The 13,839-nt window shown below is 41.7% G+C and overlaps 1 protein-coding gene across 2 annotated transcripts in view; it reads left to right on the top strand.

Moving 5' to 3' along the window:
- The window catches only part of LOC126175332 (ORM1-like protein 3), a 33,637-nt gene extending 20,528 nt beyond the window's left edge, over positions 1-13,109 (top strand). For both annotated transcript variants that reach the window (XM_049922049.1, XM_049922050.1), the window contains one exon: positions 12,750-13,109. In XM_049922049.1, the coding sequence (XP_049778006.1) occupies positions 12,750-12,885 (136 nt within the window). In that variant the 3' untranslated portion in view covers positions 12,886-13,109. The remainder of the gene's footprint in view (positions 1-12,749) is intronic.
- The last annotated feature ends 730 nt before the right edge of the window (positions 13,110-13,839 follow it).

Below are 13,839 nucleotides of genomic sequence, written 5' to 3'. Positions count from 1 at the left end.
TTCCGCCTGTCCCAAAAGGACTCGACCATCCTGTGTTGCCTCCACATCGGCCATACCAGGCTGACCCATGATTTTCTTTTGTGTAATGAGCCACCCCGAGTTTGTGGCTGTGGAGCCTTCCTGTCAGTAGTCCACATTTTCGTGGAATGCCTCTTCTTTTGGCTGTGCGTACTGAGTACAGACTTCCCTGCACTTTACCTTTAATATTGGCTGACGATTCCCAGATGGTTGTACTGGTTTTCAGTTTCCTCCGTGAAAGTGGTTTTATTTTCAGTTCTGAGGTTTTTAATCTCCCTCTGGAGTTTAGGCAGGGTGGTGAGGGTTGGGGTGTCTGCCACTGTAGGCTGTGTTTGGAGATTCATGATTCCCCTCCCTGGCCAAGATCCTCTTTTTTCTCCCCTTTTACTCTGTTATTATCACTTTTTAGATATGGTTAGTCTCCTTTTACAATACACATTTTTACATTCTAGCAGGTGGTCTTGCTGTATTCCATCAGAGGTCGGATATTTCCTGCCTCTAGCTTAGCCTTGGGGTTGCCCAGTTGTTGACTTCTCTTTTTGTTTTCACCATTAACACAACTGCACTCTTGCGTTTCTTAGTCTTACTTTTTATCGTTATGACTCTTCTGAGATGTAAATCCGTCCGAATGTACCACCTTTGAAACAAGGGACTGAGGACCTTGCTGTTAGGTCCCTTTAACCCCAGTCAACCAACCAACCAACCATCTCTGGCTACACCCTGGAGGAAGGCCAGTCTCACCGTCTTGGTATTAAACACTTCCCCCACTACCTGGTCTGTACTAGGATGGACAGGAACACAGTCATTGCCACAGTCGTTTGTTGTGGAGAAAATTGAGAGAAGTTTGGCAGTCTCTCTCTCTCTCTCACTAAGATGTGGTCAGGCTCCCTGTTGATCAAAACTAGATTCTGGCTAATCCGGCCATTCCTGGCACATTTGGGTGCTGGATTATTGAGTGTCTGAAATTTATTTTATTCATTTATTTTGTTTATTTATTTATTTATTTTGAAAACATAGGGGATATGATGTTTTGTACTTCATTAAACTGAAGGATACAATTTTAAAACAGAGGATATACTTTATTACATCCAAAATACATCAATTTTCAAAGTAAACTTAGTCCTAGAGTCTGTTCTGTACATAATTGTACTGTTGTATCACTCACTATGAAACATGTCCCCAATTTTTAAATGTCGCAATGACGATACGCGATGGTGGCATGCTGTATCACGAACCGCTTTACAAGCGTTACATAGGTACTGTATGTATATGGTTGTTGCATAATGTCCTCCAGGAAGAACTCGGCAGCTTCAGCACCAGCAGTGTGAGAAATCTTCATGCTCTCTCCTCATGCGTCCTTTTCTTCATCACTTTCATCATTACTTTCTTACACACTTTTATTTCTTCTTCTGTTAAAATTTGGTCTGTATCACAGTTTTCCTCATTCAGTCACTTAGTAACTTCATCAATTTCTTCTTCCCATGGAAGGTTGTGAAACATGTCAGTGTACAAATTAATTGATAATTCTGAATTGACTGGCTCATCGTTGTCAGTCAGTACTTGATCCAACTTGGCATAAATGGATGGCCACATTTTTCTCCAGCTCTTCATTATGGTAGTGCTATCCACTTTATCCCATGATTCGGCTGCTTGGAAAACATCATGTATGTTAATTGCTTTCCATACCTGCAGTATAGTCTTGATAGTCGTTTTCACTTTTATTCAGCAAGGATAAGAGAAGCAAATGTTGATAATTGCATTTGATTCCAAAATTACCTGGTCCATGGGCTGAATTAGGGCTGTCACGTTGGGTGGGAGAAAGAGTGCTTGTATACCATCGGACTTCGAGAAACATCTGAAGGATGACTGGGGGCATTGTCAGTTATAAGGATAGCTTTCAGGGGAAGCTCTTTCATCTTATCACCATAAGCGGTAGTTTGACTCCCATTTGCATTAAAACACACCATTAATGTGACATGCTGTTTCTGTTGCTTGTAACCGTAAGCTTCCTTCTCATTCTTGGCAGCTAATGTTTTTGAACCTCCCCCCATGAACCATGGACCTTGCCGTTGGTGGGGAGGCTTGTGTGCCTCAGCGATTCAGATAGCTTTACCACAGGCGCAACCACAACGGAGGGGTATCTGTTGAGAGGCCAGACAAATGTGTGGTTCCTGAAGAGGGGCAGCAGCTTTTTCAGTAGTTGCAAGAGCACCAGTCTGGATGATTGACTGATCTGGCCTTGTAACAATAACCAAAACGGCCTTGCTGTGCTGGTATTGCGAATGGCTGAAAGCAAGGGGAAACTACGGCCGTAATTTTTCCCGAGGGCATGCAGCTTTACTGTATGATTAAATGATGATGGTGTCCTCTTGGGTAAAATATTCCGGAGGTAAAATAGTCCCCCATTCAGATCTCCGGGCGGGGACTACTCAAGAGGATGTCGTTATCAGGAGAAAGAAAATTTGCATTCTACGGATCGGAGCGTGGAATGTCAGATCACGTAATCGGGCAGGTAGGTTAGAAAATTTAAAAAGATAAATGCATAGGTTAAAGTTAGATATAGTGGGAATTAGCGAAATTCGGTGGCAGGAGGAACAAGACTTTTGGTCAGGTGAATACAGGGTAATAAATACAAAATCAAATAGGGGTAATGGAGGGGTAGGTTTAATAATGAATAAAAAAAATAGGAGTGCGAGTAAGCTACTACAGACAGCATAGTGAACACTTTATTGTGGCCAAGATAGACACGAAGCCCATGCCTACTACAGTAGTACAAGTTTATATGCCAACTAGCTCTGCAGATGACGAAGAAATTGAAGAAATGTATGATGAGATAAAAGAAATTATTCAGATAGTGAAGGGAGATGAAGATTTAATAGTCATGGGTGACTGGAACTCGATAGTAGGAAAAGGAAATGTAGTAGGTGAATATGGACTGGGGGTAAGAAATGAATGAGGAAGCCGCCTAGTAGAATTTTGCACAGAGCATAACTTAATCATAGCTAACACTTGGTTCAAGAATCATAAAAGAAGGTTATATACGTGGAAGTAGCCTGGAGATCCTGACAGGTTTCAGATAGATTATATAATGGTAAGACAGAGATTTGGGAACCAGATTTTAAATTGTAAGACATTTCCAGTGGCAGATGTGGACTCTGACCACAATCTATTGGTTATGAGCTGTAGATTAAAACTGAAGAAACTGCAAAAAGGTGGGAATTTAAGGAGATGGGACCTGGATAAACTGACTAAACCAGAGGTTGTATAGAGTTTCAGGGAGAGAATAAGGGAACAATTGACAGGAATGGGGAAAAGAAATACAGTAGAAGAAGAATGGGTTGCTTTGAGGGATGAAGTAGTGAAGGCAGCAGAGGATCAAGTAGGTAAAAAGATGAGGGCTACTAGAAATCCTTGGGTAACAGAAGAAATATTGAATTTAATTGATGAAAGGAGAATTTACAAACATGCAGTAAATGAAGCAGGCAAAAAGGAATACAAACATCACAAAAATGAGATCGACAGGAAGTGCAAAATGACTAAGCAGGGATGGCTAGAGGACAAATGTAAGGATGTAGAGGCTTATCTCACTAGGGGTAAGATAGATATTGCCTACAGAAAAATTAAAGAGACCTTTGGAGAAAAGAGAACCACTTGTATGAATATCAAGAGCTCAGATGGAAACCCAATGCTAAGCAAAGAAGGGAAAGCAGAAAGGTGGAAGGAGTATATAGAGGGCCTATACAAGGACGAAGTACTTGAGGACAGGTGGAAGGAGTATATAGAGGGCCTATACAAGGACGAAGTACTTGAGGACAATATTATGGAAATGGAAGAGGATGTAGATGAAGATGAAATGGGAGATATAATACTGCGTGAAATGTTTGACACAGCACTGAAAGACCTGAGTCGAAACAAGACTCCTGAGTAGACAACATTCCATTGGAACTACTGACGGCCTTGGGAGAGCCAGTCCTGACAAAACTCTACCATCTGGTGAGCAAGATGTATGAAACAGGTGAAATACCCTCAGACTTCAAGAAGAATATAATAATTCCAATCCCAAAGAAAGCAGGTGTTGACAGATGTGAAAATTACCGAACAATCAGTTTAATAAGCCACAGCTGCAAAATACTAACACGAATGCTTTACAGACGAATGGAAAAACTAGTAGAAGCCAACCTCGGGGAAGATTAGTTTGGATTCTGTAGAAATACTGGAACACGTGAGGCAATACTGACCTTATGACTTATCTTAGAAGAAAGATTAAGGAAAGGCAAACCTACGTTTCTAGCATTTGTAGATCTAGAGAAAGCTTTTGACAATGTTGACTGGTATACTCTCTTTCAAATTCTAAAGGTGGCAGGGTTAAAATACAGGGAGCGAAAGGCTATTTATAATTTGTACAGAAACCAGATGGCAGTTACTACTAGAGTCGAGGGACATGAAAGGGAAGCAGTAGTTGGGAAGGGAGTGAGACAGGGTTGTAGCCTCTCCCCGATGTTATTCAATCTGTATATTGAGCAAGCAGTAAAGGAAACAAAAGAAAAAATCGAAGTAGGTATTAAAATCCATGGAGAAGAAATAAAAACTTTGAGGTTCGCCAATGACATTGTAATTCTGTCAGAGACAGCAAAGGACTTGGAAGAGCAGTTGAATGGAATGGATAGCGCCTTGAAAGGAGGGTATAAGATGAACATCAACAAAAGCAAACCGAGGATAATGGAATGTAGTCGAATTACGTCAGGTGATTTTGAGGGTATTCGATTAGGAAATGAGACACTTAAAGTAGTAAAGGAGTTTTGCTATTTGGGGAGCAAAATAACTGATGATGGTCGAAGTAGAGAGGATATAAAATGTAGACTGGCAATGGCAAGGAAAGTGTCTGAAGAAGAGAAATTTATTAACATAGAGTATAGATTTGTCAGGAAGTCATTTCTGAAAGTATTTGTATGGAGTGTAGCCATGTATGGAAGTGAAACATGGACGATAAGTGGTTTGGACAAGAAGAGAATAGAAGCTTTCGAAATGTGGTGCTACAGAAGAATGCTGAAGATTAGATGGGCAGATCACATAACTAATGAGGAAGTATTGAATAGGATTGGGGAGAAGAGAAGTTTGTGGCACAACTTGACCTGAAGAAGGGATCGGTTGGTAGGACATGTTCTGAGGCATCAAGGGATCACCAATTTAGTATTGGAGGGCAGCGTGGAGGGTAAAAATCGTAGAGGGAGACCAAGAGATGAATACACTAAGCAGATTCAGAAGGATGTAGGTTGCAGTAGGTACTGGGAGGTGAAGAAGCTTGCACAGGATAGAGTAGCATGGAGAGCTGCATCAAACCAGTCTCGGGACTGAAGACCACAACAACAACAACAATGTTTTTGAAGGAAGCATCTTGTAAAAGAATCCTGTTTCATCAGCATTATACAAGGCATCAGCAGTTAAATATTCTTCCTCTATTACCTTCCATATCTAGCTTACAAACTAATCACCATCCTTACCATTAGCTGAGTGACTTCTCCAGTGACTGTCAGCTGCTGAACGCCATGTCTTTTTTCCAATTTGGTAGCCAACCTTCGCTCACTGCAGATAAGTTACTACCGCCAAGTTGTTAAATGCAGCTGCTTTTTCCTTTATAATCGGGCACTGACTGGAATTCCTTTACTGTGTTTTGTATGAACCATCTATAAACAGCTATGTCCAGTTCTCATTCTCACCCTTTTGCATAACCTTCCGTTTTCGCTGTTCACTATCCATTTGTCTTGAGTACTATCGAATAACATCTTCTTTCTTTTTGATGTCATAAAGAGTTGCTCGTCCAACATTGAACACAGCAGCAATTGCTTTCTGTGAAGAACCTTGATGTAACTTGTCTAAAATTCCGTGTTTCTTTTTGAGGTCTAGTGTAACATGTTTCCTTTCAGAAGATATGGTTCTGAATTGTAAAGAAAGCTACAGTTTCAAATACAGTGTATAAAGCATTGTTTAACTAAGCATTGTTGTGCATGATAATTAATTGTGCACGTGTTTTTGGGTGTGCACCGGATTACTGAGAGGCTGGACGACTGAGGGCTGGATTAGCGAGAGTCTAGTGTACTTCTGCCGTCTAGTCTGCAGCTCTTTGTGCTTGGGATCATCTTTGTGATGTCCCGGTGTCTATTACCACTCACCAGTCGCTGAATTTGGTCCAGGGAACTCTGGGGTAATCTGGAGTGACGCGGCATTAACTTAGTTCGCTGTGTGCAAAGGGTCATAAAGAGAACAACATTGATACCGGCGCATGTATTCCGGCTTTCGAGAGAGGTATCTTCCCAGAGAAGGTCAAGGTCATGCTACCAATGTGACTTGAAACCATACATACCATTCGGTGCTTGCGTTCTGGGCATATGTTTTACTGCTGTATGGTGGGCCCTATATGTATGTGGTGACTGTGTACACCCACTCCATGAGGGAAGCACCTGTGTTTCACCACAAGTTGTCATGACTGCCACTCTCCACACTTGTCAGATTGCCTAGCTTACAACAGAGAAAAGAAGATCTAAGAGTATAAGTCCATGGGTCGCTTATCTTATGCTGAGGCTTGCCAAAAATGACCCTCTACCTGGTGTTACTTTCAACTTTTGCCTCTGTTAAACCTTCCACCCTCCTCCCTTTTCCTTAATGCAGCTCCTTACCACTCTCACCTCCCCCTCCTCTGCAGTTTCCGTGCCGCGTGTCACTCCTCCTTCCTGCCTGTAGAAGTGCCCCCCTTCTTCATTACACACCAGTGATGGGGCTCCCCCCGGGGTCCCCCAAGGTCTCTCAGGCTGGAAGCCTGCTACCACATCGCGGCTACGAGACTCACTGTCTTTGTGGCCCAAGGTCGCTTGCTCTCTTTTGATCCTGGAGCTTACAGAGGCCTGCTCTCCCTAGGTATCCTGCCCTCCTTATGCTCCTAAAGAGGAGGAGCAGGAGGAGTAGAAGAAGTGACCTCCCTTTGGCTTATTTATGTCCATCCTGGACTCGTGCAACACACTTAACCAGTAGAATTGCAACAGATATTATTGTCACCTCCTGGTAATACAACACTTTGTTTCCTCTTATTCTGCGTTCTGTCTTACTCTTCAAGAAACACACTTCAGAGATGATCACTCTTCAACGGTTTGTAATTATTGGGTTTTCTGTCAGTACTGTGCTGGTCCTGGGATAGCATCTGGAGGTGTCTGCACCTTGGTTTGTACCAATGTCATTAGTGACTAGATCCTCATTTGCAATGTCTACCTCCCTTCAGATAGACCACTTCCATATGTTGAACTGCCTATCTTAGTACAGCACACCACCCCCAGTGGGGGACTGCCACTCTGACGGGTATGGGTCTTCTAATTGACCAGCTTACTATGGGCTTTGATTTGTGTTTCCTCAATGACAGTTCCCCTACCCATTTCAGTGACTCTCAGGGCACCTTTTCTGCTATTGATCTCATGATGTCCTCCCCTGCTCTTGTGGCTTCCCTACATCGCTCACTGTATCATGATCTTTGAGACACTGACCACTTTATGGTGATTCTGTTATTCCCCTGCCGCTGCCAGCAGACAGGCCCCCTTTTTGGGCATTCTGCAGAGCCAATTGGCCTTTATATAAATCTGCTGATTAGTACTGTGGTGGACTAAGGACATTGCACTTGCTATGTAGGACTGCTGATAGCTGCTGCAATGATTGAAGTGACATCATTCACAGATCAGCCTTATGGCATTTAAGCATCTCTGTGCTAAGACCTGCTACCTTATTAAGCAGAGTAAAAGGGAATGCTGGGAGCAATATCTTTCTTCCCTGGGGACGTATGTCTCTTCATTGCAGGTTTGGTCCAAGCCCCGTAGCCTTTTGGGCCACCAACAATCAGCTGTCCAGATCTTATCCTACAGGGTGTTCTGCTTACTTATCCATTTATCCTTGCAGAACATCTCGTGAAGCACTTTGCGACAAAATCGGCATCTTCTTCCTATCCTGCTACCTTTCTCTGGCAGAGTTGAAGAAACCCCTTTCTGTTTCAACCATTCCCAAGCTGGAGCCTATAATGAACCCCTCACTGAATGGGAATTTGTGCAGGCTCGTACCTCTTCACATGACACGGCTCAGGGCTCGGATTCTGATCACACCCAGATGATCCAACATTTGGACATTACACAGAGGCAACATTTGCTCAGGGTCTTCAACTGCATTTGGCTCACAGGTGGTGTTCCCTTACAATGGTGAGACAATATAGTTATCCATGTCCTTAAGGCTGGGAAGAACCCAATGTGTCTCGACAGCTATCGACTGATTAGCTTGACCAATGTTTTAAATTGCTCGAGAGGGTAGTTAGCTTCAGGTTATGTTGGATACTTGAATCTCGGGGCGTTTTGTCACTGTATCAGTGTGGATTCTGGGAAGTATGATTTGCAATTGCCATTTACTCAGATTGGAGACAGTGATCTTCTTTGACATACATAAAGCATACAGCAGGGCCTGGTGCTGTTGCATTTTAGTTACCCTCCATGACTGGGGATTTCGTGGCTGCCTTCTGGTTTTTATCTGTGAGTTTTCATCCCACCAACTCTTCCAGGTTAGAGTTGACACCTCACTTGGCATCCCTCAGACCCAGGAGAATGGCATCCCATAGGGTTCTGTATTAAGTGTCACACTCTTCACCACCACAATCAGTGGGCTTGTGCCTTCTGTTGGGCCTCTGGTTACCCTGGCGGTGTATATTCACAATTTTTGCACCTGGTGCAGCTCCCATTTGTTAGCATCTGCTGAAGACCAGCTCCAAGGTGCCATCCAACTGGTCTCTGCATGGGCCCTTTTCCATGACTTCCAGTTTTTTACCTCCAAAATGCGGGTTATGCATTTTCGCAGTAGACCTACAGTAGAACTACAGCAGACCCCGACCCAGAAATTTATTTAGACAACCATGCCTAGATGTTGTAGTGCAGTTCCATTTCTCGGGCCTTCTTTTTGATGAAATGCTGACACAGCTGCCCCATATTCGCCACCTAAAGACGACATGCATGTGGAAGCTTAATGCTCTCTGCCTCCTGGCCCATAATATGGGGTACAGACTGTGCAAATCTTCTCCATCTTTTCTGCCCTTTTTTTGTCCAGAGGGACTGATGACCTCTGAAGTTAAGTCCCATAGTGCTCAGAGCCATTTGAGCCAGCCATTTTGTCCACACTAGATTATGGTTGTCAGGTTTATGGCTTGGTGGCTCTTTCCACTCTGAAACTACTTGACCCTGTTCATCATTCAGGGGTGCATCTGGCTATTGGTGCCTTTCACCCTAGTCCTGTTGACAGACTCTCCACAGAAATGGGGACTCTCCCCTCTACAAATACAATGGGGCCAACTCCTGGTTACTTAACGCAATTGCCATTTGACGATTCCCTACCCATCATGTGTACTGTCGTGTTTGAAAATGAGGGATCTCTCTCCTGATACCAGCCCTCGGGTGGGACTGCCGGTTGGATGCGCGTCGCTTCCCCCTGTTGGGATCTCTATGATGTGCCCCCTGTGTGGCATGATGGATGCCCATTATTTTGTTCTACAGACATCTGTAATGCGTCTATTGGTGCTTTACTTTCAACTGAAATGCTGCCATTCATTCGAGTGCTGCACTCTACCCGCAGGTAGCATCTGTGGTACCCATGTATGTTCACAAAAAAGTCAGGGGTGCCCTTCTGATTGGTATAGGAACAGTACAATAGCATTGCACCTGCAATACACACTTCTCTGTGTGTGTATATACGGGGTGACAGTTATTGAACTATATGAAAAAAAAGGAAATTAGTTACAAACTACAGCATGTACACACTTTATTCAACATGTAAACATCATTACAGATATTCAGATTTAGGTTATGACAGGTTTGATATGCTTGCCATCATTGGCAATGATGTGGTGCAGACGAATAACAAAATTCTGCTCGACCCACTGAGGTGTTGGAATATTGATGCTGTCGGTGACCACCTAAACAGCTGTTTTCAGCTCAGCCATGGTTTTATGGTTGTTGCTGTACACCTTGTCTTTAATATAGCCCCACAAAAAGGAGTCGCATGTGTTCAGATCCGGGGAATACATCAGCCAATTGAGGCCCATGCCAGTGACCTCTGGGTACTCCAGAGCCAGAATGCAGTCACCAAAGTGCTCCTCCAGAACATCACACATACTCCTGCTTCAATGGGGTTGAATTCTGTCTTGCATGAACCGTATCTTGTTGAAATCAGGGTCACTTTGGATATGGCGATGAAATCGCCTTCCAAAACATTCACATAACATTCAGTAGTCACCATGCCATCAAGGAATATCACAGACTATTCCGTGACTGGTGTCATAGGGCTAGACAGTGTGTTTAAAGAAATGATAGAAGCCTGTTATGTTGTCCTCTTCAGCTTCGTCCAGCTGTTCATATAGAAGTAACAGGAGTGTAGCTGTCCAGTCTCTTTTTACGCCTCTGCAAAGTTTCCTGAAATGAGGGAACATTGAGTGAAAAAACATCCCCGGAGGTAGCTCCACTCTCTGCATAGCAAACCACAGCAGATGGCAATAGCAGCAAGTGTGATGTGTTGCAGCCAGCCTCATTGCAGACAACCTGCAATATATCTCGTGTATTTTCTTGAGACTGGAAAGAATATCGCTCTCCATCCACTGTTAAAAGCAATTTCAATGTTAGTTTGCTGCATATGAAATATAGCTATGACCTAAACCCACCAAACGTAAACTGACCAATGAATACTGTTCACTGCACTCTTTCCAAAATATGGTCGCTGGTTTACTTATTTGGGAGGTGTAACTGTGGGCAAGAATGGGGGGGGGGGGGGGAGGAGAGAGAGAGGGAGAGAGAGAGAGAGAGAGAGAGAGAGAGAGAGAGAGAGAGAGAGAGTGTTCATTATCAAGTTATGAGATGTGGATACATAGCAGAGAACACGCATGTATCCCAAAACAGTGGTTTTTAATTTTCTGGCAAGAGAACTATACTTCGGTAATACCAGCTGCTCTGGTTGTATAAAGCTCTTTTAAGGACGTGTAACTTCTCCATCACTGTTTCTGTATCCTGTTTTATTGCAGGCACAGCATTGCCTTCCAAAGGAGAAGTTTAATTGGCAGGGTTTCATGGCTAGTACCAAATACAAATAATATATCACTCATAGGAGATAATGAGGGATCAAATAAGACATCAGTTTGGCTCTATTTTGGTTAAACTAAGATTCAGGAATCAAGTTCTGGTCAACAAGAGTTATTGTGGTAGCCACAGTAACATAGTACCAATAAAATACCAGCTGAAATTCAAGAAGGTAAAGAGAAAGCAGCCAAAATGTTGGAACTTGACAAGTTAGAGGAACCAAAATCACAAACTGCCATGGAAGAACATGCATTGAATGAAACGGCTCTTCAGGGAGTTACTGTGTGGAAAATTATTGTTTGACTATAAAAAATATGTATTAAATGCAGCAGAGAAAGTAATAGAATTGAAAAAGGCAGAAAAGAGGCAGTCACATATAACAATGTTGTACTCGAGAAACAACAAATATATTGATTTTGGTTCAGTCTTGTACAACTGGATTACAATGAACTTGTTTAATCTGGTCTTGAAGTACTTGTACATTCTCAACCAATTTGTGCACTTCTTTCGGTTACCCTTTTTAAACTGCTGACAGATGTCATGGTTATAGAGATTTGTATTTTATCATCACTGCTGCGCACAATCATAAATTCCTGTATCAAGTGTTCTATGGGTCCAAAAAGTGCTTTAAATGCCCACATTGAATACATATATATTTACTGAATTATGTTTATAGAGAAATGGGTGGTTTAGGCACATATTCATTATTGATTTTGAATTTCTATTGATTGATTTTGATCAGAATTGGCAGCAACATTGTATTGAGAATATTTTCTCTTTTGCAATTGTCAGTTTTTTGTGCCCAACCATAAATGTCCAGCTACAAAAACATGTTAAAACTTAAACCATTAGTACACAAAGTTTAATACACTTTTGTATATAGTCATTAGTTTGAACTGTCTAGTGACACTGTTGGTTATGTCCACTGCAAAATGATATGAATTCTTGTACATGCATGCAACAACCTTAATATACCATCTCTGTGGTCTAGTATTTAGCATTGCTAGTTGCTAAAGTGCAGATCCTGGATTAGTCCTGTAGTAAGATTGCTACAGAATGGGGTTCACTCGACTTTGTGATGCCAAATGAGAATCTACTTGAGTAGATAATTATTGACAGCAGTTTGAAGACTACTAGTGTGGTGCCAAATCAAAATGCTACCTGGTGTTGAACATGGCATCCATTTCGGAATCCCAAAGAATGATAACTTTGTTTCAATATCAAACAAAGGTAGAAATTTATGGTCCAAAATGTGCTTTCCAGACATTAAACAATGCAGTTAACGTGACGATATGAATAAACTTGTAAATGTTTACGATAAAGGTGTATGGCATTTGTCATGTACTGTAGAGACCTTAATTTTGAGTGTAAACAAATCTCAACACTAGTGCTTATTTACCACTTCCCTCTCACTCAGGAATTGTAGCTTTAATATATAATTTGAGTGCTTACAAAATACATGCAGGCTTGAGTGAGAGGGTGGTGATGGTGCTGATGGTGTACGGTAAGCAGTGTAGATAAAGTATGAGAAGTGAAAATAAATTGAGTATTATTTGTTCACTCTTTTTTTTTACACTATTTTTTCTTTTTTGGCAGATTTTTCCTGGCTAGCTACTACACAAGGTATGCAACTGGACATTTCGTAGTGAATTTTGTATCGATGATGTTGGTCTTGCTGCCGAAGCTACCACAGTTCCACAGAGTGAGACTTTTTGGTATAAATAAGTACTAAGTATTTTTTTGATGACTTACTGTGTGTAAAATTATACAATGTTACAGACGTCACTGCATCTTTTGCAGATGCACTGTACTTACGGTATAAACTGCCATTATGTTTGAGATTGCAGTTAAGTGTGTGTGTTTTTTAAACACTTTCAAGCTTTGAGAAGTGTATGGCAGGTATTGTTACTTCAGTTTGTGTGTAAAACTTTCCAGATAAACACGATGTTGTTCAGACTTTTGTTGCATTGATTTTACCTCTGTTGTTTGACAAATTTCTTTTGGTTAGGATATTTGTGTAAAAAGAAAGAAATCCAATATTGTTTAAATAAACTCACTGAAATGGTGACATTCTGCATTATCACGACCCTCTGCATTTGTGTGAAGCAGCTCTTACATCTTTCACATATTTAAACTAGATTCAGGTTTGTAACTGCTGTTTAACACAGTTAATTGAATGTCATGTTGCATATTTGTGAAAATACTTATAATTTGTGAAATAATTGCAGTTTTTGTGCTTTTTTCCAAATTCATTATTAAAAACTGCAGGATCCTCTTTTGCAGCTGAAGCATTGGTACTTCTCATTATTTTTATGTTAATATTATTAGTCATTGATTTTTAAATTTAGTTGGAATTTTTTTTATAACTGCCACACTTAAATTTTGTAACGTTTTTTAAAGATAATCAACATTGACAGGCATGCCACTGGTTCTGGAAATCAGGGAAATTAAGGAATGTCAGGAAATTTTGAACATGTCAGGGTAATTGGGGAAATGTCAGGGAAGTTTAAAAATAAAATGGAAAATCTCGTTTTTGTCTCAGTAGATGAAACAGTTTGTTTACGGAAGAGTCGTGCATTGTCACTGACAGTGCTGCTGAGTACGTTCGCCATTTCCCTACTCCCCTCATTACTACGCTACACCCCTTCCTACCACTCCACTCAGCTTGCAGACAGTGCTGACACCA

Source organism: Schistocerca cancellata, chromosome 3 (genome assembly GCF_023864275.1).
Source record: "Schistocerca cancellata isolate TAMUIC-IGC-003103 chromosome 3, iqSchCanc2.1, whole genome shotgun sequence".
Taxonomy (NCBI): domain Eukaryota; kingdom Metazoa; phylum Arthropoda; class Insecta; order Orthoptera; family Acrididae; genus Schistocerca; species Schistocerca cancellata.
The sequence above is the reverse complement of the archived record's forward strand: the minus strand, read 5'-3'. Positions and strand labels throughout refer to the sequence as shown.